Source organism: Mus caroli, unplaced genomic scaffold (assembly GCF_978045245.1).
Source record: "Mus caroli unplaced genomic scaffold, Mus_caroli_1 scaffold_1, whole genome shotgun sequence".
In the NCBI taxonomy this organism is placed as follows: Eukaryota; Metazoa; Chordata; class Mammalia; order Rodentia; family Muridae; genus Mus; species Mus caroli.
This window is the reverse complement of record NW_028227256.1, coordinates 43,582,884-43,608,703: the sequence shown is the minus strand read 5'-3', so window position 1 is coordinate 43,608,703 and position 25,820 is coordinate 43,582,884. Positions and strand designations below refer to the sequence as shown.

Here is a 25,820-nt window from a genome sequence, read left to right as displayed (position 1 = left end):
ATTATCCTCTCAACAAAGACTTGTAGAGAGGAGAGGCAGCTGGGAAAGTTGGCTAGGAAGGCATCAAACCCTGAGACACTTGGGCCACCTCTTTCTCCCTTTGCTGTCATGGGTCCTCAAAGTATTTTTTCCATAACACTGCTATATGAGTTTTGAAATATGATTACCATTAAGGTTTAAATGTGATTTTCATCTGTCTCTTGATAATTCATGTGCCAGAGGTTTGATCTCCAGTGTGGCAGTACTGAACTGGTAGAGGCTGTAAAGGACAGGACCTGGTGAACTGTCACCAGGTAGTGAATATCACCCTCAGGTGTGGGGCAGGCATTAATTGAGTCTCATGGAGTTAGACTATTCCCAGGAGAATGGATTATACTCTGCTTTGGCTGTGAAGTGTCCTCTAAAGGACTTGGTTGTTGGTGATGGTATTTGTTGGGAGGTGCTGGGAACTTCAAGATATGGGGCTTCTTGAAGGATTGGATGAAGGCACAATGGACCCAATCATTGTTTGCCTCTTCTTTCTCTCCTCCTCCTCCTCTTCCTCCTCCCCCTCTTCCTCTCTCTCTCTCTTTCTCCCCATTACTCTGTTTTTTCTTTTCTTTCTGTCTTTCAGTCTGTCTTCCTTCCTTTCTTTTTTCCCACAAGGCAAAATCTTTCTATCTTCCTCTAAGCTAGTTGTCTCAGGAGTTTTGTTACAGTGATGAAATGTTAACTTGGGTTGTTATTTAAAGGTAGCCTAGCCTCTTTTCAGTTTCTGTTGTTTCTCTCATACTATGTGTCTTGTGCACTATCTAGCCTTGGCATCATCCACCATATTGTGATATAACCAGAAGGCCCTCACTGGAGTCCAAAACCAGATAGGGCTGCCTAAATCTTGGACTTGCAGCCTATAGATGTAAGACAAGTAAAGCTGTTCTCAGTATGAAGTATCTACCTTCTCATAATTTCTTATAACAACATAAAGTAGCTAAGAAATAATAATAATTATAATACTGATAAATAATGGCAAGTTGTTTGGTTTATCTTTAACTTAGGCAACTTATAAGAAAAAGTCTCTGGAGTCTGTCTTCCAGTAGATAAGAAAATTTACAATTGAAAGAGGATTTAAGATGAAAGTAAATTACAATCAATGAAAAGTATTGTGTTTAAGACTGGTGGCCAGTTTCTCCACACCCATATTTATTAATAGGTGCTTTATGCCAAGGAGTTTAGTTCAGTCCTGCTGTTAAGAGGCAGCAATAATACCAAATAAATAAATGAGTAAAGAAATAACAGCTTCCAAGGATGTGAAGTTTAGAGAACCAAGCTGGGACAAGACATTTCTTCCTTGCAGATTTTATCTCTTTAATTTTTATTTTTGCTAAAGCTCTTTATTTAGGCCCTTAGATGCTTAAACACCATTCCATTTCTATTATTTACATGAATGATTTTCTACTAATTTGCTTCTTAAGTAATGAAAAATTAACTTCTGTTCCATCCATGTTTAGCCACATAAGTGTTTAAATCCTTGCAGCAATTAGTGAACTTCAGTGTATTTAGAAGCCACCCTAGTAAAGGCAGCTTGGGATCCTAGAGTCACATAAGGTGCATCCTTGTTCTCTCGCCAGGACAGCTCAGCACCTCCTGAGATCCCCACCCGTCTTCACATTCTATCATGACACAAATAAAAAATTAACATTTGGACATATTGGGTGCACATACTAACGACATGCCTTAGAAGTTTATCTGCGCTAGAATACTGCATTTTCCTGTGATAGAATAATAACATTAGAACTGAAATTTGGCTCCGAAATACCAAAAACTAAGCTCTTCTGGAATGATGTTGTGTGAATCAATGACAATTTAATTAACTAGATTTGAGAAAGATATGATAATGTTTTCATCTCATTTTATACCTTGTCAACATTCTTATTGTCAGCCAGTGAAGCTAAAGGTAGCTACCACAGTGTGTTACTGTGGTATTGATTATTCTTGTCATGCCTAGACCCTCCTACCTTCCTGCCCCAAAAATTAACTCAAAAATCACATTCATACTTTCAATATCCTGACATTTCTTCCGTTTATTTTATAGACCCTGTGATGTCTCCCACAGTCTCATTTCACAACCAGCACTTATAGAATAAGGAAATGAAAACACAGATTCTGAGGTGAGCATGCTCTCTGAGTGCTTTAGTGTAGTAAACAGTCATGGTTTTAAGCTTGAGGAAACTCTAAGTGGTTGCAGAGTCTTCAGTCACTCAACCAAATCATCAGTTTTCAAATGTAAACCACTCATTTGTTAGGAGAAAATAATCAGCACAGAGAATATTAAATGCACATGGTAGAGACATCCAGGGACCACACATGCTTACCGCTGTCATGGGAACTCTATGCCCTGATATTCTGGTACCTGAAAATTCTTGACCTATTACCACTTTCTCTCTCCTGCAGAAAATTAAGTGACATATTGATGAGGTGGAGTGACTTACACATGTGCAACTCAGTCCTTCCCCACTGAATCTGCTTGCCTAAAGAGAATAAGAAGCCCTCTCAAACTCCAACACTAACTTAGTTTTCTGTAGCACCTTAAAGACGTCAAATTCCTCATCAATAATATATTTAAAATTCATTTTAAACTAAGGATCAGTAACTACTAGGTTCCAGTTGATTCATTGGTCAATTACAAGTCGACTCACTTGAACTCCTTCAAGTATAAAAAGAGTGTCTTATTGATTAAGGCCTTCCCTTATACTGTTAATGAAGCCATGGCTTGTGGCTAGGGAGATCACAGGCCCTTTACAGAAAACCTACTACTATTATTCTGCTAAATGGACAGAGAAATAAAATGACTTCTAATGACTTATAGCTATACCCATAGATCAGTGCATTTCTCAGCCTACATCTGTGTAGCTTCTTGGACAGTTGACACAGAGCCCACTACTGGTAAGCATGCACAGAATAAGAGACTACGGAGTGTTCCACCCTAAATGGGAGGACTAGATCGCAAGAACATGTGCATGCACGCACACACACACACACACACACACACACACACACACACACATATGGCTCAAGGATCTATATGGAAGAGGGGGCACACAAAATACCTACATTGATAAAAAGAAGTGGCCACTGACCCCCTACCTTGTAAGGTATTGCCATTATCTGCTGCTTGCAGAGTGAGAGTCAGCTTCCTCAATGGAGTGACACTGGTATGCAGACCACACTCCAGGGCAAGCCTCACTCCCAGAAGTAGTCAGGTAATATGAACTGGACTTGGTAGGTTAAAAAAAATGCCTGACCACTTAAATTTATAAGCACCAGAAAGAGCTCTGATACATATATTATTATATTAATGGTAGGGAAAAATAAATGATAACATGGCTCTTTAAATTAAAGGTTCTAACAAAAGATGTGATTTCTCACTTGCAGCATATCTCAAATGCTCAAGTAGTGTAAACAGACTAAAACATGCCACAGAGGTTTTCTTTAGCTTTCTCTGACATTGAGAAAGCTAGTTGAGTCAGTATCCAACACAAAGTCTTGGATGATGCAGACACTCATGGCATCTGTTATGAATGAAGAAATGCTAAATATCCCTTCACTCAAAAAAGGAGTATCACTCAGAGGGTCTAATTAAGTACTATTTTGGTTTTTTTTAAAAATTTTTAAATTTTTTTTATTACGTATTTTCCTCAATTACATTTCCAATGCTATCCCAAAAGTCCCCCATACCCCCCCCCACTTCCCTACCCACCCATTCCCATTCTTTTGGCCCTGGCATTCTCCTGTATTGGGGTATATAAAGTTTGCAAGTCCAATGGGCCTCTCTTTCCAGTGATGGCTGACTAGGCCATCTTTCGATACATATGCAGCTAGAGACAAGAGCTCCCGGGCACTGGTTAGTTCATCATGTTGTTCCAACTATAGGGTTGCAGATCCCTTTAGCTCCTTGGGTACTTTCTCTAGCTTCTCCATTGGGAGAGCCCTGTGATCCATCCAATAGCTGACAGTGAGCATCCACTTCTGTGTTTGTTTGGCCCCTGCATAGTTTCACAAGAGAGAGCAATGGAGTACTACTCAGCTATTAAAAAGAACGAATTTATGAAATTCCTAGCCAAATGGATGGACCTGGAGGGCATCATCTTGAGTGAGGTAACACAATCACAAAGGAACTCACACAATATGTATTCACTGATAAGTGGATATTAGCCCAAAACTTTGGATACCCAAGATATAAGATACAATTTGCTAAACGCATGAAACTCAAGAAGAATGAAGACCAAAGTGTGGACACTATGCCCCTTCTTAGAATTGGGAACAAAACACCCATGGAAGGAGTTACATAGACAAAGTTTGGAGCTGTGATGAAAGGATGGACCATCTAGAGACTGCCATATCCAGGGATCCATCCCATAATCAGCTTCCAAACACTGACACCATTGCATACACTAGCAAGATTTTGCTGAAAGGCCCCAGATATAGCTGTCTCTTGTGAGACTATGCTGGGGCCTAGCAAACATAGAAGTGGATGCTCACAGTCAGCTAGTGGATGGATCACAGGGCTCCCAATGGAGAAGCTAGAGAAAGTACCCAAGGAGTTAAAGGGATCTGCAACCCTATAGGGGGAACAACATGATGAACTAACCAGTACCCTGGAGCTCTTGTCTCTAGCTGCATATGTATCGAAAGATGGCCTAGTCAGCCATCACTGGAAAGAGAGGCCCATTGGATTTGCAAACTTTATATGCCCCAATACAGGGGAATGCCAGGGCCAAAAGAATGGGAATGGGTGGGTAGGGAAGTGGGGGGGGAATATGGGGGACTTTTGGGATAGCATTGGAAATGTAATTGAGGAAAATACGTAATAAAAAATATTAAAAATTTAAAAAAAAGATACAATTTGCTAAACGCATGAAACTCAAGAAGAATGAATACCAAAGTGTGGACACTGTGCCCCTTCTTAGAATTGGTAACAAAACACCCATGGAAGGAGTTACAGAGACAAAGTTTGGAGCTGTGATGAAAGGATGGACCATCTAGAGACTGCCATATTCAGTGATCCATCCCATAATCAGCTTCCAAACGCTGACACCATTGCATACACTAGCAAGATTTTGCTGAAAGTTTTTTTAAAATTAATAGCAGCCATCCAAATAATATTGTTAAACCCATATCCTCAAATATGTTTGAATACTTGGTATTAAGCAGAACTCAAAATGTTCATTTATTCAAAATTAGTACATTAAAAATAAAAATAGTCAAAATAAGTGAATTGATGCTTTTTCTGCACAGGGTAGTTTTACTCAGGGCACAGAAGGGAATTTTATTATCCCATATCCTCTTGGTATTTCTGAACATCATAACTATCCTGGTTTTATTTTTAAAGGATAACAGTGTGCAAACAACAAGACTGAGAAGCAGGCACCCTTGGCTCTGACATGATGTGAATAAAGAAATGGTTCAGATGGAAATCTTGAATAATAACGTAGCCTTTTCTCTGTATTTTACTTTTAAAACCTATAACTCAGCTTGTAGCAAAAAGTATATTTTTTGATGGACAATCATCATTTAATATGTTAGGGCAAGTGTATTCTTGGTATAACTATTTTCTAAGTTCTGAAAAACATGAATTATAAAAGCTTACCTGATGCCCCGCAGGTATAGCAGTTTGGACTTCTACTGTCCAAAAGGTTTGAGATACACAGAGAACAGTCTGTCCAGGCCAATCTCTTACCCAACTAATTCGTGAATATATTGTATAGGCAGCAATTGCATCTCTAATCACCTAATTTAAAAAAATTGGTAAAAATGAACATTCTAGAACAAGAAAACCATTGGAGAGCTAAACTATTAAACTAAATCAACTCAAACCACTTAACTTTTTAAAACATGCTTATCCAGTTGATAGATTCACATAAAGAACATGATTATAATCCTTACATACAAGTTAATTCATACAAGCAGGCATATTACATATTATTTTTACAAGCATTATCAATTTATGTAAACCTCATTTATTAAATTATTATATGACCAGTTTTAGCCAAAGATACCATAGATACATTTGTGTTAGATAAGTCTGTACACAATTTTAGTGCAAAGTATACATTCAAGTAATTTCAAAATGACAGCTATCAAATTTGTAGCATATGATTTTTGTTTGGTTAAATCAGCTCTCCACACAATCTCACGTACACACAGACAGAACACACATTTCTCTAACTGCTACCTGTGTTTCCGAACTTCTCAACCTGTGTTACTCCCTTTTCTGGACATAGATCCAATGCACAAGACAGTAATGATGGTCATATGGGACAGATGGACAGATCTCTCATGGAAAAGTGAAGGCTACAAATCCACAAGTCTAACTTATGTTCTTTGTTACAAATTTTCAGTTGGCTGATTTATCTACTTTTTCTACAATTTATCAATGGGAAACACTCTAGTCTGCTTTATATACCAATTAAAAATAGTAACATCCTCTGGGAAGTGATGCTGACTTCACAGTTTAAATTTCAGAAGGGGCTGTCAAAATTAGACTTTCCAGAGAAATAGATAAGAACAGTTAAAACTTTCTAGACTTCCAGTTTAGCTGGAGTCTCATAGGACAAATGCCAAGAGGTAACTGCCCATGGTAACATTTTTAGCAAACCATAAAAGGCACAGGCAGGGCAGACTAGAAAAGAAAGCAAATGGCTAAAGAATGGAAGAAACAGTGAGGACATCAGGCACTTCAGACTCGGAGCTCAGAGGACCCAAGCTGAATCTACCCCGAAAGCCTCCTCCCCCAAGGACCAGAAATTGCCATGCAAGCTTCCAAAGGAGGGAAGCAGCCAGCAGCCCTACCCAGCTATAAGGCCAATAAATCACAATGACCAGCATGGCAATATCCCTAAGGGTGCAGTAGTGGCATATACACACCAGCAGTAACCAACAGCTCTCTAATTTGACGTAAGACCCTCTCAACATGAAAGAAAACATTCCTGTTACTGAAAAACCTAATCATGGAGGAGATAAATCTAAAACTACCACTTTATTAAACCAGCATAACCCATAACTACACTCTAAATGTCTATCCTTGTACTTATAGATAAGTATATATTATAGTTCTTACCCCTCAATAAATGTGGGCAGAGAACCACCAATGACCAAAATTCAGAGATGTGGAGCCCAGTCCCAGCTAATACATCTGTAGCCCAACTTCTGCACTTAAAGCTCAGAGATTACTGGGGAAACGGTGGCAGAATGAATGAATGTAAGGGCCAGTAGAACAGGAAATTTGCTGTAAGGCTGTTTCCCAAACATGAAGTTTCACCTGTATGGCTGCCTAAATAGAACCTGAACAAGAATGACACCCACAGAGATACTAATGTGTATGAGAGAAAATCCCACAGCCTCAACCCTATACAAGGGACTATAGGCAGCAAAGGACGGTTGAGAGCAGGACCAGCAGTCTTCCTCAGGGAAGTGCACATTAATTGGCTATCCAATGCCAAATGAATGAGAAACATCACACAGACTGAGTAGACTGTATTCATGTATTTGGGCATGTGTGCACACACCCATCACAGCAATTACGGAAAATGAAAGAGTTGAAAAAAATTTCAAAAATCATATTAGGTTTGGAAGAGAACAAGGTATATATAGGGGGTAAATGAAAGACCATGGAGGAAAAGGGGGTGGGGGGAAGGGAAATTATAACTTCAAAATTAAAAAAAAATTAAAAAAATAATGAAAGAAACAAAGGCTAGAAAAGCACAGTAGAGGTAGTTATGATGTGTTCTAGAAGGACACTCTGGGGACCAAAAGAATGAAACAAAAATTTAAGTTATAACGATGCTGCACAGTTTGGTGAAGAGAAACACAGTTATATATATTTTCTACAGTACTCAAGCTCTACTAAGCTCATTTAAGTCATATAATGTGTGTGTGTGTGTGTATAAAATTAATACTTCACAAGTAAAACTCATACTCTTTGGCCTGGTGGTCACATGTAGTGTGGGTACTTCGATCATTCTTAGAAGGGAGAACAATCACAAAAGAACTCAAATGATATGTACTCACTGATAAGTGGATAGTAGCCCAGAAACTTAGAGTACCCAAGATATTAGATACAATTTGCAAAACACATGAAACTCAAGAAGATCGAAGACCAAAGTGTGGACACTTTGCCCCTTCTTAGAATTGGGAACAAAACACCCATGGAAGGAGTTAAAGAGACAAAGTTTGGAGCTGAGACAAAAGGATGGACCATCTAGAGACTCCCATATCCAGGGATCCATCCCATAATCAGCCTCCAAACGCTAACACCATTGCATACACTAGATTTTGCTGAAAGAATCCTGATATAGCTGTCTCATGTGAGGCTATGTCGGGGCTGAGCAAACACAGAAGTGGATGCTCACAGTCAGCTATTGGATGGATCACAGTGCCCCCAATGGAGTAGCTAGAGAAAGTACCCAAGAAGTTAAAGGGGTCTGCCACCCTATAGGTGGAACAACTATATGAACTAACCAGTACTCCCCGGAGCTCATGTCTCTAGCTGCATATGTATCAGAAGATGTTCTAGTTGGCCATCAGTGGAAAGAGAGGCCTATTGGTCTCAAATATATGCCTCAGTACAGGGGAATGCCAGGGCCAAGAAGTGGGAGTGGGTGGGTAGGGGAGTGGGGGGGGGTATGGGGGACTTTTGGGATAGCATTGGAAATGTAAATGAAGAAAATAACTAATTAAAAAACAAGAAAAAAAAGGGGGGAGAAGAAAACACCCATGGAAGGAGTTGCAGAGACAAATTTCAGAGCAGAGTGAATGAATAATCATCCAGAGACTGCCCCACCTGGGGATCTATTCCATAAACAACCAACCAAACCAGACACTATTGTGAATGCCAACAAGAGCTTGCTGACAGGAGCCTGAGATAACTGTCTCCTGAGAGACTCTGCCAGTGCCTGACAAATACAGAAGTGGATGCTCACAACCATCCATTGGAGGAAGCACAGGGTCCCCAATGAAGTACCCAAGGAGCTGAAGGGGTTTGCAGCCCCATAGGAGGAACAACAATATGAACTAACCAGTACACCCAGAGCTCCTTGGGATTAAACCACCAATCAAAGAAAACACATGGTGGGACTCATGGCTCTAGCTGCATATGTAGATGAGTATGGCCTAATCGATCATCAGTAAGAGGAAAGGCCCTTGGTCCTGTGAAGGTTCTATGCCCCAGTATAGGGGAATGCCAGAGCCAGGAAGCTGGAGTGGGTGGGTTGGTGAGCAGGGACAGGAAGAAGGGAATAGGGGATTTTTGGAGGTGAAACTAGAAAACGGGATAACATTTGAAATGTAAATAAAGAAAATGTCTAAAAAAAAAAAAAAAAAAAAAAAACTTATCAGAAAAACTAAATAACTCAATCAGTAAAGCTAGTCATATCCAGAGGGACATTCATCGAATTGTAATTCAGAAGGATGAAGGGGGACTGGTCTCAGTCTAAATGATTTTTTTTTGTTATTTTTAAACAAAATATCAATTGTTGGTTTAACCAATGAAGGCTCAGGATTCAGATGCTGAGGTGAAAGTCTGCTAGCTTAGAGAGGCAGAGAAAGCACCAGGCTGACCTTTCTCCTCAACAGTGTTCCTGAGTCACAGCACAAATGCTCTTCTCCCAAACCATCTCAAAACAAAACAAAACAAAACAAAACAAAACAAAACAAAACAAAACAAAACAAAACAAAACAAAACAAAACAAAACAAAAGGGAAGGAAAGAAAACAAAGCAAAGCAAAGCAAAGCAAAGCAAAGCAAAGCAAAGCAAAGCAAAGCAAAGCAAAGCAAAGCAAAGCAAAGCAAAGCAAAGCAAAGCAAAGCAAAGCAAAGCAAAACAAAATGACCCTTCAAATTGAATGTTCTTCCTGTGCGTCTCTCTATTATTCTCTGGCTCTCTCTTACTCTGTTTTTTTCTTAATAATTTATGTTTACTTTCTGTCAACTGGTTGCTTGCTCTGCCTCTTGACCTATGGTTGACTTTACTTTATCCTGTTTACAATATTCAAGCAGGAAGCTCTTGGATTAAATGTGTGTGCTAAGTCTGAGCTACAACACAACTAAAATCAGCTTTTCCAGTAAATAACACAATCTCAGGGTTCACAGTGTGACCCTATATCCTGCAACAAACTTGCATACATTTATTAAAAGATTTGTTTAGGATTATAACATTATACCACATAGTGACATAAAACATCTGGGTTTGAGTTAACTTCTCCAACAGTATATGGGAGGAAATGAAAAAATTAATGCTGACATTAGCTAGTTATATTCCCTGCATGTTCTTTGATCATTAATAGTTTTCATTGTTGTACTATAAACTTAATTACTAAGCCCATACAATAGTAAAATGAATTTAAGTACTCATTTTCTACTTATTGGCATAACACAAAAAATAATTATCAGTGATTGTGATAACAGTGCTATGTGAGATGTGGAAAACATGAGGTTGTTATAGACTGGGAAAAGTATGTGTGATTTTCTGGTGTCCTGGTGAGAATTCCACATACACACATAGCATTAAGATTCACATGCACGCCTTTAATCCTAGCACTCAGGAGGCAGAGGCAGGCAGATTTCTGAGTTCAAGGCCAGCCTAGTCTACAAAGTGAGTTCCAGGACAGCCAGGGCTATACAGAGAAACCCTGTCTCAAAAAAAAAAAAAAACAAAAAAACAAAAAAAACAAAAAACAAAACAAAACAAAACAAAACAAGACTCACATGCACCAAGTATGTGAACTACACAAAGATGCTTCCAAGGTGGGACTAAAATTACATAAGCAACAGCTTGTCTCGTCACGATGAAAGCACCTGCATGCAGCTGCACACAATCAGGCAGACATGCTGCTACAGCCTGAGCGCCACTGGCAGAGACACCATTTTGTTCCACCTTAAATGAGTCATTGCAAAATATCCATTTCAGATTAAACCACTCATTTCCTCTAAGTTATCTGCAATGGTTGTTGCTAATAACTAAATGAATTTGACTCAATCTAGAATCCTCTCTGCCCGTGTCTGTCAGTGTTTCCAGACAAGTCTAACTGAGGAGGGAAGACCTACCCTGAATGTGGGCAGCACTGTCCCACACAGTAGGTTATCATAAGTAAATTATAAATAAAAATGAGAAAGTAAGGTGAGTACCAGCACCCACCTCTCTGTCTCCCATGTTGTGGCAGACTGTGTCCCTTTCAACTGCAAGCCCCAAACAAAGCCTTTAAACTGCCTTTGTCAAACATTTTGTCACAGTAAGAAGGAACTAATACAACAATTACCAATTAGACTTTGAATAGTAATTTATGCCTTATAAATTACTACCGAATCATTAGTCTACTTATTAATGACATATTTATAGGAAAATTAATAATTCATCATTTTTCCTAAAAATAATAAATATATCCAATTACCTTGTGAATGGACTTAATCATAGTCCTCTCTAACTCAACCAACCACTTCTCCACCTGGCCCCTGGCTTTGGCTGTTGAAATGGTATCTACAAGCTCCACGACTTCTCCCTCACTACTCTTCATATGTGTAATATCCAAAGTTTCTGTAAATTCGACCTTTGCAATTCCTTCAAAGCATTTCTTGAGGTGAGGTTGCACTCTGTTGGAAAAAAAATTAAACAATTGATCAAAGTAATACAGTTCCTCACATGTGAGGGTTCTTTGTATACTAATCTTCCTTTAACATTTAAATGGGTACAAAGCAGTAGGCATATCTTTGTTGTCACTGCAATGAGCTGAGAGATGCTAAATAGGAGCACAATGAACCAAGCAGTTTTAGGTACAGCACTCTAGCAGGTCTTCCAGCACTGTGAGCCAGTCTTCCAATGAGCATAGCCATTTCAAATGGGATCTTCAACAGTGTTGAAACTCACAGATTAGGCTTTAGTATCTAAGTACTCTACAGCTTGGTGAGTCAACAGATCTAGCATACCCACCATCTTTCTGGTCAGTGTAACACAAACTGTGACTAACACCTCACTTGGGCACATTTTCAGCTTTATCCATCTTTAAATGAGCAAAGAGAAGTAGTGAATAAAACTCACATGGAAATATGAGCCTGAACTTATCTGTCTGGACTCTGTGACTTTTCCTGTGTGTGTACAAGCTATACAATAAACTAAATTGTTCAATAAAATATTTATACACTGCCTGTTTTAGGTCAGATTTCTACCTGAGGATTGAGGAAAGTGCAATTTAAAAAACAACAACAAAACCTAGTGAAATCCTTTGCTGCTGTGGGAGCTTGTTCTGCTAAGGAGGAGGAGAAGCAGTAGGCAAATATGTGACAGTAAATATGAAGAAGGAAAACAAGACAGAGACAAGCCTCAGGGAGAAGTGGCCAGACCAGGCTGGCTGTCGGAAGTATACCATTTTCAGTTGAGTGGATGTGAGTGGTCTCCCTGAGTGGCAGATGTTGGCTCCAGGAACTCCAGGATACAGACGAACACGTTAGTGGATGCTGAAGAGATGTGCTAAATCCAGTGGTTCTTAAGCTTCCTAATGCTGCTACCCTTTAATACAGTTCCTGGTGCTGTGGTGACTCCAACCATAAAATTATTTCCTTTGTTACTTCATAATTGTCACTTTGCTACCACTATGAATCATAATCTAAATATCTAATTATTTTTATTATATTAATATATATATAAAATACATTGCAAAATAATTTGTAAACTACTTAAGAGATAAAAATATAAAACTTTTAAAATATAAATATCCCAAAAGAGTCCTGACCAGGTTGAGAAGCACTGAGCAGAGTCCCATGGACCATGAAGGGGAAGGCAGCCCCAGTTACAGCAGAACTGCAAGGAAGTGGGTGGGGCAAAGCAGAGTGAAAAGGCCACTAAAGCCAAGCTTCAAGCTCTCTAGCTTCCTCTCAAAAGCTACAACTGTCAGCATGTGCTTGTTACAAAAATAAGAGGTAAATAACACCCACCTAAACAGGCTAGCTGTCAACCTCATCCCTATTTGTGACATATTTGAGAATGGCCCACCGCTGAGACCATAGAAGCCATAAAGCACCACAATGCCTGGCTTTTATTGATGTACTTTGAATATGGATGAAAAGATCAATATGGTGAAGAGGAGAGGTGGACCTTCAAAATCTTAAAAAAATATGCAGTAAAATAAATATTCTACTCCAAGGTCCATGCCCTTCAGAAATAATTGTGCAGAAACATAATGTATATTTTCAATAATTGATAACCTATAATTGCAAATAATCTTAGAATATTCTGGTAGAGAGTTTATATAAACATAGCTAGCTATCCATTATTAATTATGTTCTATCTTATTCCAAAATATTAAATTTGACCAGATGAGTGTAGTCGAGCATCTGGGGATGGACGCACTTACCGGGTGGGATCCTTAGTCTCAGACAGGATCTCGAGGAGCTCATCATTTGACAGGAAGAAAAACCTGGGGAAGAAGAGGCGCTTCTTTTCCAAGTACTCATTCAGCCCTTTAAGAATGAGCTCCAAGAGTTCATTGGACTTTTTCAGCCTCTCCAGCATTCGCTCGATAGTCACAACTGCCAGGACTTGCTTATCCTAAAAATAGTTAAGTAAACAGCACTTGTCTCAGTTTGATTTCTGTCACTGGGATAAACACTATGACCAAAAGCAATTCATGGAGGAAAGGGTGTTGTCCATCTAACATATACAGGTCACAGCCCATTACTGAGGAAACCAAGGAAGCAGCCCAAGCTAAAACCTGAACATGGGAACTGAACCTGAGACCACGGAAGAATGCTATTCCTCAAGGCTTGCGTAGTCTGTATTTTATACAACTCAGGACCAAGTTACTGTGTGTGACTGTGTGTGTGTGTGTGTGTGTGTGTGTGTGTGTGTATGATTGCCCACAGTGGGCTGGACCCTTCCACATCAGTCATTATTCAAAAAAATACCCCACAATCATGCACACAGGCCAGTCTGAGAAAGGCAATTGCTCAGTGGAGATTCCCTTTTCCCAGAAGCCTTTAGTTTGTATAAAGTTGAGAAAAAACTACCCAATTCAGCACGCAATTCAAAATAGTAGTTATTAATTTTTATTTCTATTTGTTATAGTTGAAAATTTTCATTTAGTAGAACAAAAATTATGGGAACTTTTAAAATGTCAGTCTTGAATATTCTATGCCTGTCATGCTCTTTCACATAGCAGTCATGTTGGGAACACCTCAAACCCCAGTGATCCCAACTTTCCACCGTAACCAAGAATGTAATAGGACATTCTAAGAAGGTTACATGAAATTCAAACAAGAGGATGCCAATTTAAGAGTAAATACTGAATTTTAAAATTAAGCAATAACTTATTTTTTCAATTGTACTCAACCATGACTGAAAGTTATACCAAAATATCAGTTGAAAATTGTTTTACATGTGAATTTTATTCTAGGACTAGAGATAGGGCTGAATCATCCTTCAACACATGCAGGGCCCTGGTTTCCATTGCCAGCTCCTGCAGAAAGAAAATGCTTCTTTTGCTTTTCTCTTTTTCTAGTGGGGCTGAGAAAATTAAATTTCTCTTTTTTATTGGATATTTTATTTATTTACATTTCAATGTTATCCCCTTTTCTGGTTTCCACTCTGGAAACCTCTTATCCCATCCTTCCTCTCCCTGCTCCTCATAGATGAGGGTGCAACCCCATCCACCCACCCACTCCCGCCTCCCCAACCTGGCATTCCCCTACACTGAGGCATCAAGCCTTCACAGGACCAAGGGCCTCTCTCCTCTCATTGATGTCCGACAAGGCCATCCTCTGGTACATATGCAGTTGGAGCCATAGGTCCCATGTGTACTCTTTGGTTAGTTGATATTGTTGTTCTTCCTATGGGGTTGCAAACCTATTGCCCGCGCTTTTGTCCCCCCTGGTAAGGGCGGCTCCTTACACAAACCCCCTCATCTCCTTCTGTCCTATATCTAACTCCTCTATTGTGGATCTCGTGCTCAGTCCAATGGTTGACTATGAGTATCCACCTCTGTATTTATTAGGATTTTGCAGAGCCACTCAGGAGTCAACTATATCAGGCTCCTTTCAGTATGAACTTCTTGGTATTTGCAAGGGTGTCTGGATTTGGTGTCTATATATAGATTGAGTGCCCAGGCGAGGCAGTCTCTGGATGGCCTTTCCTTCAGTCTCTGCTCTACACTTTGTCTCTGTATTTCCTCCCTTGAGTATTTTGTTCCCCCTTCTAAGAAGGACTGAAGCACCCACACTTTGGTCTTTCTTCTTGAGCTTCATGTAGCCTGTGAATTCTATCTTGGGTATTCTGATCTTTTGAGCTAATATCCACTTATTACTGACTGCATACAATGTGGGTTTTTTGTGACTGGATTACTGCACTCAGGATGATATTTTCTAATTCCATCCATTTGCCTAAGAATTTTATGAAGTCATTGTTTTTTTACAGCTGAGTAGTACACCATTGTGTGATTGTACAACATTTTTTGTATCCATTCCTGTGTTGAAGGGCATCTGGGTTCTTTCAAGCTTCTGTCTATTATAAATAAGGCTGCTATGAACATAGTGGAGCATGTGTCCTTATTACATGTTGGAGCATCTTTTGGGTATAGGCCCAGGAGTGGTATTGTTGGGTTTTCAGGTAGAACTATGTTCAATTTTCTGAGGAACTGCCAGACTGATTTCTAGAGGGGTTGTAATCCCACCAGCAATGGAGGAGTGTTCCTCTTTCTCCACATCCTCGCCAGCATCTGCTGCCATCTGAGTTGTTGATCTTAGACATTCTGACTGGTGTGAGGTGAAATCTCAGGGTCATTTTAATTTGCATTTCTCTGATGACTAAGAATGTTGAACACTTATTTAAGTGCTTCTCAGCCATTTGGTACTCCTCAGTTTAGAATTCTCTGTTTAGCTCTATACCCCATTTTTAATAGGGTTATTTATTCTCTGGAGTCTAACTTCTTGAGTTCTTTGTATATATTGGACATTAGCCCTCTACTAGATATAGGATTGGTAAAAATTTTTTCCCAATCTGTTGGTTGCCGTTTGGTCCTACTGACAGTGTTCTTTGACCTACAGAATCTTTGCAATTTATGAAGTCCCATTTGTCAATTGTTAATCAAAGAGCATGAACCATTGGTGTTCTGTTTAGGAAATTTTCCCATGCCCATGTGATCAAGGCTCTTCCTCACTTTCTCTTCTGTTAGTTTCAGTGTATCTGGTTTTATGATCAACTTGGACTTGTGTTTTGTACCAGGTGATAAAAATGGATTGATTTGCATTCTTCTACATGCTAACCTCCAGTTGAACCAGTACCATTTGTTGAAAAGGCTGTCATTTTTTCCACTGGATGGTTTCAGCTCCTTTGTCAAAGATCAAGTGACCATAGGTGTGTGGGTTCATTTCTGGGTCTTCAATTCTATTCCATTGATCTACCTGACTGTCTCTGTACCAATACTATGTGGTTTTTATCAGTATTGCTTGTTATCAGAAATGGTGATTCCCTCAGAAGTTCTTTTATTGTTGAGAAAAGTTTTCACTATCACCGGTTTTTTGTTATTCCAAATGAATCTGCAAATTGTTCTTTCTAACTCTATGAAGAACTGAGTTGGAATTTTGATGGAGATTGCATTGAATCTGTAGATTGCTTTCAGCAAGATGGCCATTTTTATATTACTCCTGCCAATCCATGACCATGGGAGATTTTTTCCATTTTCTGAGATCTTTGATTTCTTTCTACAGAGACTTGAGGTTCTTGTCATAAAGAACTTTTACTTGTTTGGTTAGAGTCACACCAAGGTATTTTATATTATTTGTGACTATTGTGAAGGATGTCACTTCCCTAATTTCTTTCTTAGTCTCTTTATTCTTTGAGTATAAGAAGGCTAACATTTGGTCTGAGTTAATTTTATATCCAGCCACTTTCCTGAAGTTGTTTATCAGGTTTAGGAGTTCTCTGGTGGAATTTTTGGGTTCAATTAATTATACTATCATATCATCTGCAAATAGTGATATTTTTGACTTCTTCCTTTCCAATTTGTATGCCTTAGACTTCCATTTGTTTTCTACTTGCTCTGGCTAGGACTTTGAATACTATATTGAATAGGTAGGGAGAGTGTGGGCAGCCTTGTCTAGTTCCTGATTTTAGTGGGATTGCTTCAAGTTCCTCTCCATTTAGTTTGATGTTGGTTACTGGTTTGTTGTATATTGCTTTTTACTATGTTTAGGTATGGGCCTTGAATTTCAGATCTATCCAAGACTTTTATCATGAAGGGGTGCTGAATTTTTTCAAATGCTCTCAGCATCTCTTGAGATGATAATATGGTTTTTTTCCTTTCAGTTTGTTTATATAGTGGATCGCATTGATGGATTTCCATATGTTGACCCATCCCTGCATCCCTAGGATGAAGCCTACTTGATTGTGTTGGATAATATTTTGATGTGTTCTTGGATTCAGTTTGTGAGTATTTTATTGAGTATTTTTGAAATCGATATTCATAAGGGAAATTGGTCTGAAGTTCTTTGTTGGTTTGGCCTTTCTGTGCTTTAGGTATGAGTGTAGTTGTGACTTCATAGAATAAATTGGGTAGTGTTCCTTCTGTTTCTATTTTGTTGAATAGTTTGAAGAATATTGGCATTAGGTCTTCTTTGAAGGTCTGATAGAATTCTACACTAAACCCATCTGGTCCTGGTCTTTTCTTGGTTGGGAGACTTTTAGTGACTCTATTTTTTTAGCGGTTATGGGACAGTTCATATGGTATATCTGATCCTGATTTAACTTTGGTATTTGGTATCTGGCTACAAAATTGTCCATTTCATCCAAACTTTCAATTTTGTTGAGTTTAGGCTTTTGTAGTAGGATCTGATGATTTTTTTCCCTCAGTTTCTGTTATGTCTCCCTTTTCATTTCTGATTTTGTTAATTTGGATACTGTCTCTGTGCCCTCTGGTTAGTCTGGCTAAGGGTTTATCTATCTTGTTGATTTTCTCAAAGAACCAGCTCCTGGTTTTGTTGATTCTTTGTACAGTTCTTTTTGTTTCTACTTGATTTAAGCTCTCAGTTTGATTATTTCCTGCTGTCTACTCCTATTGGCTGTACCTGCTTCTTTTTATTCTAGAGCTTTCAGCTGCTAATCAAGCTGCTAGTGTATGCTCTGTCCAGTTTCTTTTTGGAGGCACTCAAAGCTACGAGTTTTCCTCTTAGCACTGCTTTCATTGTGTGCCATAAGTTTGTGTATGCTGTGTTTTCATATGTATTAACTTCTAAAGAGCATTTCTTCCTTAACCCTTTTCATTGAATAGAGCATTGTTCAGCTTCTATGTGTATGTGGGCTTTCTGTTTTTGTTTGTTTGTTTGTTTGTTTGTTGTTACTGAAGACCAGACTTAGTCCTTGGTGATTTGATGGGGTGCATGGTATTATTTCAATCTTCTTGTATTTGTTGAGGCCTGTTTTGTGACTGATTATAAGGTCAATTTTGGAGAAGGTACCATGAGGTACTGAGAAGAAGATATATTGTTTTTGTTTTAGGATGAAATGTTCTATAGATATCAGTTAAATCCATTTAGTTCATAACTTCTGTTAGTTTCACTGTGTCTCTGCTTAGTTTCTGTTTCCATAGTATGTCCATTGATGAGAGTGGGGTGTTGAAGTCTCCCACTATTATTATGTGAGGTGCAATGTGTGCTTTGAGCTTTAGTAAAGTTTCTTTCATGAATATGGGTGCCTATTGGGAACAAAAAAAGAGGGCCCAGGGGAAGGGGGCGGAAGCCCACACCCCACCAAAGTTTTCCCTATCCTCTGGTCTGTCAGGCATGGGAGGGTTGCTAATTACCTTCCACTCCTCCCTGGGTGGGCATTCCTCTATCCCATTCTTCAGGGGGTGGCCAGGGGGCAGCCCTATCTGGGATTCCTGGAGCTACCTCGCTAAAACCCTGGGGTTATAGGAGAGAGGGATGAGGGAAGAGGTTCCCAACAGTGACCAGAGTGAGAGCAGCAGATCTTGATGAGCAGAGACTCTCTATGGTTTTAGAGCTTTATTGTAGAAAGGCAGGGAGAAAGAGAGAAGGTAGAAAGAGAGAGGGGGTAGGCTAGAGAGAAAGTGAGTAAGAGGGAGAAAGGAGAGGAGAAGACAAAGAGAAAGGAGAGAGGAGAGAAGACAAAGAGGGAAGAGAGGGTGAGAGTGAGGGGTAAGAAGTAAGAGAGAGACAAGTAAGGGAGCAAGCAGAGGCTAAACAGCCCTTTTTATGGTCTTTACTGCTGCTAGGTAACTGGGGAGGAGTTTAGCCTGAAGATCAGAAGCTTGAGCCATTGCCTATGTGACTTATAGCCATGCTTCTCTTGTGGGGACTGTGTGGGGTGGTAACTTAGGCAGGAGCCAGAGTTCCAGGAGCATAAAGGAATACCTACCATGTCATGAAGGTGAATTATCACCATTCCCAGGATTCAGACCTCAGCTCAACTGGAGACCAGCCTGCAATTCCCCACAGGTGCCCTTTAATTTGGAGCATAGATGTTCATATTGGTAGATTTTTCTTTTGATGGGTATGAAGTGGCCTTCCTTACCTTTTTTTTTTTTTTGATAATATTTGGTTGGAAGTTGATTTTATTCGATATTAGAATGGCTACTCCAGCTTGTTTCTTGGGACCATTTGCTTGGAAAAATTTTTTTTCCAGCCTTTTACTCTGAGGTACTGTCTGTCTTCGTCATTGAGGTGTATGCAGCAAAATGCTGGGTCCTGTTTAGATATTTAGTCTGTTAGTCTATGTCTTTTTATTGGGGAATTGAGTCCATTGATGTTAAGAGATATTAAGGACAAGTGACTGTTGCTTCCTGTTATTTTTGTTGTTAGAGATGGAATAATGTGTTTGTGGCTATCTTCTTTTGGGTTTGTTGATAGAAGATTACTTTCATGTTTTTTCTAAGGTGTAGTTTCACTCCTTGTGTTAGAGTTTCCATCTATTATCCTTTGTAGGGTAGAATTTGTGAAAAGATATTGTATATATTTGGTTTTGTCATGGAAAATCTTGGTTTCTCCATCTATGGTAATTGAGTTTTGTTGGGTATAGTAGCCTGGGCTGGTATTTGTGTTCTCTTATGGTCTGTATGGCATCTTCCCAGGATCTTATGGCTTTTAGAGTCTCTGGTGAGATGTCTGGTGTAATTCTGATAGGTCTGCCTTTATATGTTATTTGACCTTTTCTCTTACTGCTTTTAATACTCTTGGTTTTGTTCATTTGATGTTTTGATTATTATGTGATGAGAGAAATTTCTTTTCTGGTCCAGTTTATTTGGAGTTTGGTAGGCTTCTTGTATGTTTATGGGCATCTCATTCTTTAGGTTAGGGAAGTTTTCTATAATTTTGTTGAAGATATTTACTGGCCCTTCAAGTTGGGAATCTTCACATGCTTCTCTGTTATCCTTAGGTTTTGTCTTCTCACTGTGTCCTGGATTTCCTGGATGTTTTGGATTAGGAGCTTTTTTCATTTTTCATTTTCTTTGACTATTCTGTCAATGTTTTCTAAGGTATCTTCTGTACCTGAAATTCTTTTATCTCTTGTATTCTGTTGGTGATGCTTGCAATGATGACTCCTGATCTCCTTTCTGGGTTTTCTATTTCCAGAGTTGTCTCCCTTTGTGATTTTTTTTTTATTGTTTCTATTTACATTTCTAAATCCTAGGTGGTTTTGTTCAATTCCATCACCTGTTTGATTGTGTTTTCTTATAATTCTTTAAGGGACTTTTATGTTTTCTTTTTAAGGGCTTCTACCTGTTTACCTGTGTTCTTCTGTATTTCTTTTTTTTTTTTTTCTTTTTTCGAGACAGGGTTTCTCTGTATAGCCCTGGCTGTCCTGGAACTCACTTTGTAGACCAGGCTAGCCTCGAACTCAGAAATCTGCCTGCCTCTGCCTCCCGAGTGCTTGGATTAAAGGCATGGGCCACCATACCCAGCCTGTATTTCTTTAAGGGAGTTATTTATGTCCTTCTTAAAATCCTGTATCATTATCATGAGATGTGATTTCAAATTTGTATCTTGCATTTCCTATGTGTTGTTGTATCCAGGACTTGCTGTGGTGAAAGAACTGGGTTCTAATGACGCTAAATATCCTTGGTTTCTGTTGCTTAGGTTCTTGTACTTGCCTCTTACCGTCTGGTTACCTCTGGTGTTAATTGGTCTTGCTGTCTCTTACTGAAGCTTGTCCCTCCTGTGGGTCTGTGAGCCTGTGATCTTAGGTGTGTCAGCACTGCTAGAGAGACCTGGGTGGAATTTGGGTGTAGAGGGCTGTAGGATAGCCTTAATTCCTGGAGTATATGGAGACCAGAAGGATCCTGTCCCCACCTGTTCAACTGTTCCTATGCCCTCTCTTTCTTTCCAAGAGTATCACTTGTTTTTTTTAGTGTGGTTTTGGTTTTTCTTCTTTTTTAGTTCTGGCCTCAAATTTACTGTGCAGCTATCCTGGAGCTCCTCATGGGCCTTGCACTTCTGCCTCCTCTGTTCCATCATACAGCCTCTCTTATGCCATCATTCAGGGCTTTTGTTTAGTAGTTAGAACGCTGCTGAAAAGACAGCATGGTTTGCTTTGTGTTGAATTGTGATGATATTACAGAAGCACAATAATTTAGCAAAGAAAAATAACTATCATTAATACCTGTTTCATCAATAAAACAAAAGTATGAAACATGTGCAATGAGAGATTAAGGAATCTCCAATTTCAAAAGGCATTTCATTGCAATTTTCAGAAGATTTTGTGTTTCAAATAGATATTTAATACTCCTCCTCTCCCTCCTTTGTCTCTGTCTCCCTCTCCCTCTCCTCCCACCCCCTCACACACACACATACTAACAAACTCAGGACATAATTTTTAAATGTGCAAGTTATACAGTGTGGACTAGTACTGTTATGACCCTAAATCAAAAATCGAAAATAGTGTTCTTTGAGCGCCACCATCTGGAAGAAAATGTTTGTCGTGTTTGAAAAAAAAAATTACTGCTAATAAAAGTGAATTTTTCCTTTCACAAATTATCAATAATTGTTTGGTTTGAACACTGGTAGCTTACTATAATTTTATTAATTTAGGTCTGATATTTGAAAGTTATGATGTTCAACATTTAGAATAACTAGATTTGGTTCAGTAAATATAGTGTCTGATCAACATCAAATAAGCTCCCTCTCCAAAAACAAAAAAACAAAACAAAACAAAACAAAAAAAACCCAAAAGAAAAACAAACAAACAAACAAACAAACAAACAAAAACAAAAAACAAAAACAGACCAAACCATTTAGGTACAGCCAATAAGTTGACCATCTCCCACCTGAAATTCTTAGAACAGATATGCTTTATATTGCAAAGCTGTGTGCATTGTGAAATATTTGTATAAAGCTTACTGGTTGAGCATCTTAAAGTTGAAAGTCAAAAATCCAAAATAAAAGTTTCAGTATTTGAGGCAACACATGTTTTTAACTAGATATGATAAAGCTGTTTTAAGTTTTTGAGGTCAACTCTACTTAGCCAGGTTAGCGCAATGGCTCTGATTCAAATACAAACTTCCAAATGGTCTGTACAAATTTGCATATGGACTAAAACCCCAGAAAGGTATCCTTACATGCCTAGAAGATAACTCACACAGAGACAGACTCAGTGAAGGATTGCTTGGACAAAGCAAAGGCCCCTGGTGAGACATGCTGACTTCTATCCTGCCCCTACTCCCTTCTACCCGTCTATCATATATCATGTGTTTAATCTCTATTCTTTAAAATGGGGAAGACAGCTCTTTCTCAAAGTTGGCTTAAAGACAGAAATGAGGTCCCTTCCAGTCGGCGCCAGCACCAGGTCACCTTGGGCACGGAGTTGGCAGACACCCTCCCCGCTTCCCTCAAGGTCCCTAGAGGACTCTCTACTTGATCTTAGGACTGCCAGTGAGTGGAACACAACTTCTGTTCCATTCCAATTGCATGGGACCTGAGACAGCATTAGGGAAGCACCTTGGGCGCAGAGTATGAAGACAGCCCCCTAAGGTCCCTAGAGGACTCTCTACTCGATCTTAGGATGACCGGTGAGTGGAGCACAATTTCTGTTCCATTCCAATTGTGCAGGACCAGCATTAGGGAAGCAGAAAACCTGGCCTGACCAGGGTCACAAGTCCCTTCCAGACAGTGCCAGCACCAGGTCACCTTGGGAGGCAGTGGACAACCCCCCCAAGGTCCCTAGAGGACTCTCCACTCAATCTTAGGACCACCTGTGAGTGGAACACAACTTCTGTTACATTTCAAATCGCGCAGGACCTGAGACAGCATTAGGGAAGCAGAAAACCCAGCCTGACCAGGGTCACAAGTCCCTTCTGGTCAGCGCCAGCACCAGGTCACCTGGGCAAGGAGTTGGAGGACACCCCCAAGGTCCCTAGAGGACAGCTTCTGAGGCAGACCCTGTTCCTGGCTCCAGATATCTGGGCACCTTCCCTGCCAGAAGACAGGTGTCCTCCCTGCCCGGGAGAGCTTTGCTGGAGCACCTGGGGAAGCCATTTTGGTTCCCAGATCCCTCTGAGACTAGTCTGCACAGGTGCGAGTGTAGACTACAGAAGCTACACAGCTTCTGGGACAGGCCCTGTTTCAGACCTTCATCTTCTGCCAGGAGGCAGGTATGAACACCAGATATCTGTGCACCATCCCTGCAAGAGGAGAGCTTGCCTGCATAGAGTGCTATAATCACTGAAACTCAGGAGAGAGCTAGTCTCCAAGGTCTGCTGATAGAGGCTAACAGAATCACGGAAGGAACAAGCTCTAACCAGAGACAACTCTAACAACTAACTCCAGAGATTACCAGATGGCGAAAGGCAAACGTAAGAATCTTACTAACAGAAACCAAGACTATTCACCATCATCAGAACCCAGCACTCCCACCTCAACCAGTCCTGGGCACCCCAATACACCCGAAAAGCTAGACCCGGATTTAAAAGCATATCTCATGATGATGGTAGAGGACATAAAGAAGGACTTTAATAACTCACTTAAAGAAATACAGGAGAACACTGCTAAAGAGATTCAAGTCCTTAAAGAAAAACAGGAAAGCACATCCAAACTGGTGATGGAAATGAATAAAACTATACTAGACCTAAAAAGGGAAGTAGACACAATAAAGAAAACCCAAAGTGAGGCAATGCTGGAGATAGAAACCCTAGGAAAGAAAGCTGGAACCATAGATGCCAGCATAAGCAACAGAATACAAGAGATGGAAGAGAGAATCTCAGGTTCAGAAGATTCCATAGAGAACATTGGCACAACAATCAAAGAAAATGCAAAATACAAAAAGATCCTAACTCAAAACATCCAGGAAATCCAGGACTCAATGAGAAGACCAAACCTATGGATAAGAGGAGTAGATGAGAATGAAGACTTATAACTTACAGGGCCAGCAAATATCTTCAACAAAATTATAGAAGAAAAGTTCCCAAACCTAAAGAAAGAGATGCCCATGAACATACAAGAAGCCTACAGAACTCGAAATGGACTGAACCAGAAAACAAATTCCTCTTGACACATAATAATCAGAACAACAAATACACTAAATAAAGATAGAATATTAAAAGCAGTAAGGTAAAATGGTCAAGTAACATATGAAGGCAGGCCTATCAGAATTACACCCGATTTTTCACCAGAGACTATGAAAGCCAGAAGATCCTGGACAGATGTTATACGGACACTTGGAGAACAAAAATGCCAGCCCTGGCTACTAAACCCAGTCAAACTCTCAATTACCATACATGGAGAAACCAAAGTATTCCATGAAAAAACCAAATTCACACATTATCTTTTCATGAATCCAGCCCTTCAAAGAATAATAACAAGAAAAAAACCAATACAAGGACAGCAACCACATCCTAGAAAAAGCAAGAAAGTAATCCTTCAACAAACCAAAAAGAAGACAGCCACAAGATCAGAATGCCAACTCTAAAAACAAAAATAATAGGAAGCAACAATTACTTTTCCTTAATATCTCTTAATATCAATGGACTCAGTTCCCCAATAAAATAACATAGACTAACAGACTGGCCACACAAACAGGCCCCAACATTTTGCTGCTTACAGGAAACCCATCTCAGGGAAAAAGACATACACTACCTCAGAATGACAGGCTGGAAAATAATTTTCCAAGCAAGTGGTCTGAAGAAACAAGCTGGAATAGCCATTCTAATATCTAATAAAATCAACTTCCAACCCAAAGTTATCAAAAAAGGCAAGGAGGGACAGTTCATACTCATCAATGGTAAAATCCTCCAAGAGGAATGACCAATTCTGAATATCTATGCTCCAAATGCAAGGGTAGCCACATTCATTAAAGAAACTTTAGTAAAGATCAAAGCACACATTGCACATCACACAATAATAGTGGGAGACTTTAACACACCACTTTCATCAATGGACAGATCATGGAAACAGAAACCAAACAGGGATACAGTGAAATTAACAGAAGTTATGAAACAAATGGATTTAACAGATATCTACAGAACATTTTATCCTAAAACAAAACCTTCTTCTCAGCAACTAATGGTACCTTCCCCAAAATTGACCATATAATTGGTCACAAAACAGGCCTCAACAGATACAAAAATATTGAAATTGTCCCATGCATTCTATCAGATCACTTTGGACTGAGGCTGATCTTCAATAACAACATAAATAATAGAAAGCCAACATTCATATGAAAACTGAATAACATTCTTCTCAATGATACCTTGGTCAATGAAGGAATAAAGAAAGAAATTAAAGACATTTTAGAGTTTAATGAAAATAAAGCCACACCATACCCAAACTTATGGGACACAAGGAAAGCATTTCTAAGA

At 39.4% G+C, this 25,820-nt stretch overlaps 1 protein-coding gene across 1 annotated transcript in view; it reads right to left on the bottom strand.

Annotated features, from left to right (window-relative positions):
• LOC110288938 (dynein axonemal heavy chain 7-like) overlaps positions 1 to 25,820 on the bottom strand; it is a 326,234-nt gene that overhangs the window by 203,777 nt on the left and 96,637 nt on the right. Inside the window, exons 20-22 of the mRNA XM_085837019.1 lie at positions 13,380 to 13,573; positions 11,424 to 11,622; positions 5,627 to 5,767 (exon numbers count right to left, since the gene is read on the bottom strand). Coding sequence (XP_085693145.1) covers positions 5,627 to 5,767; positions 11,424 to 11,622; positions 13,380 to 13,573 — 534 coding nt within the window. The remainder of the gene's footprint in view (positions 1 to 5,626; positions 5,768 to 11,423; positions 11,623 to 13,379; positions 13,574 to 25,820) is intronic.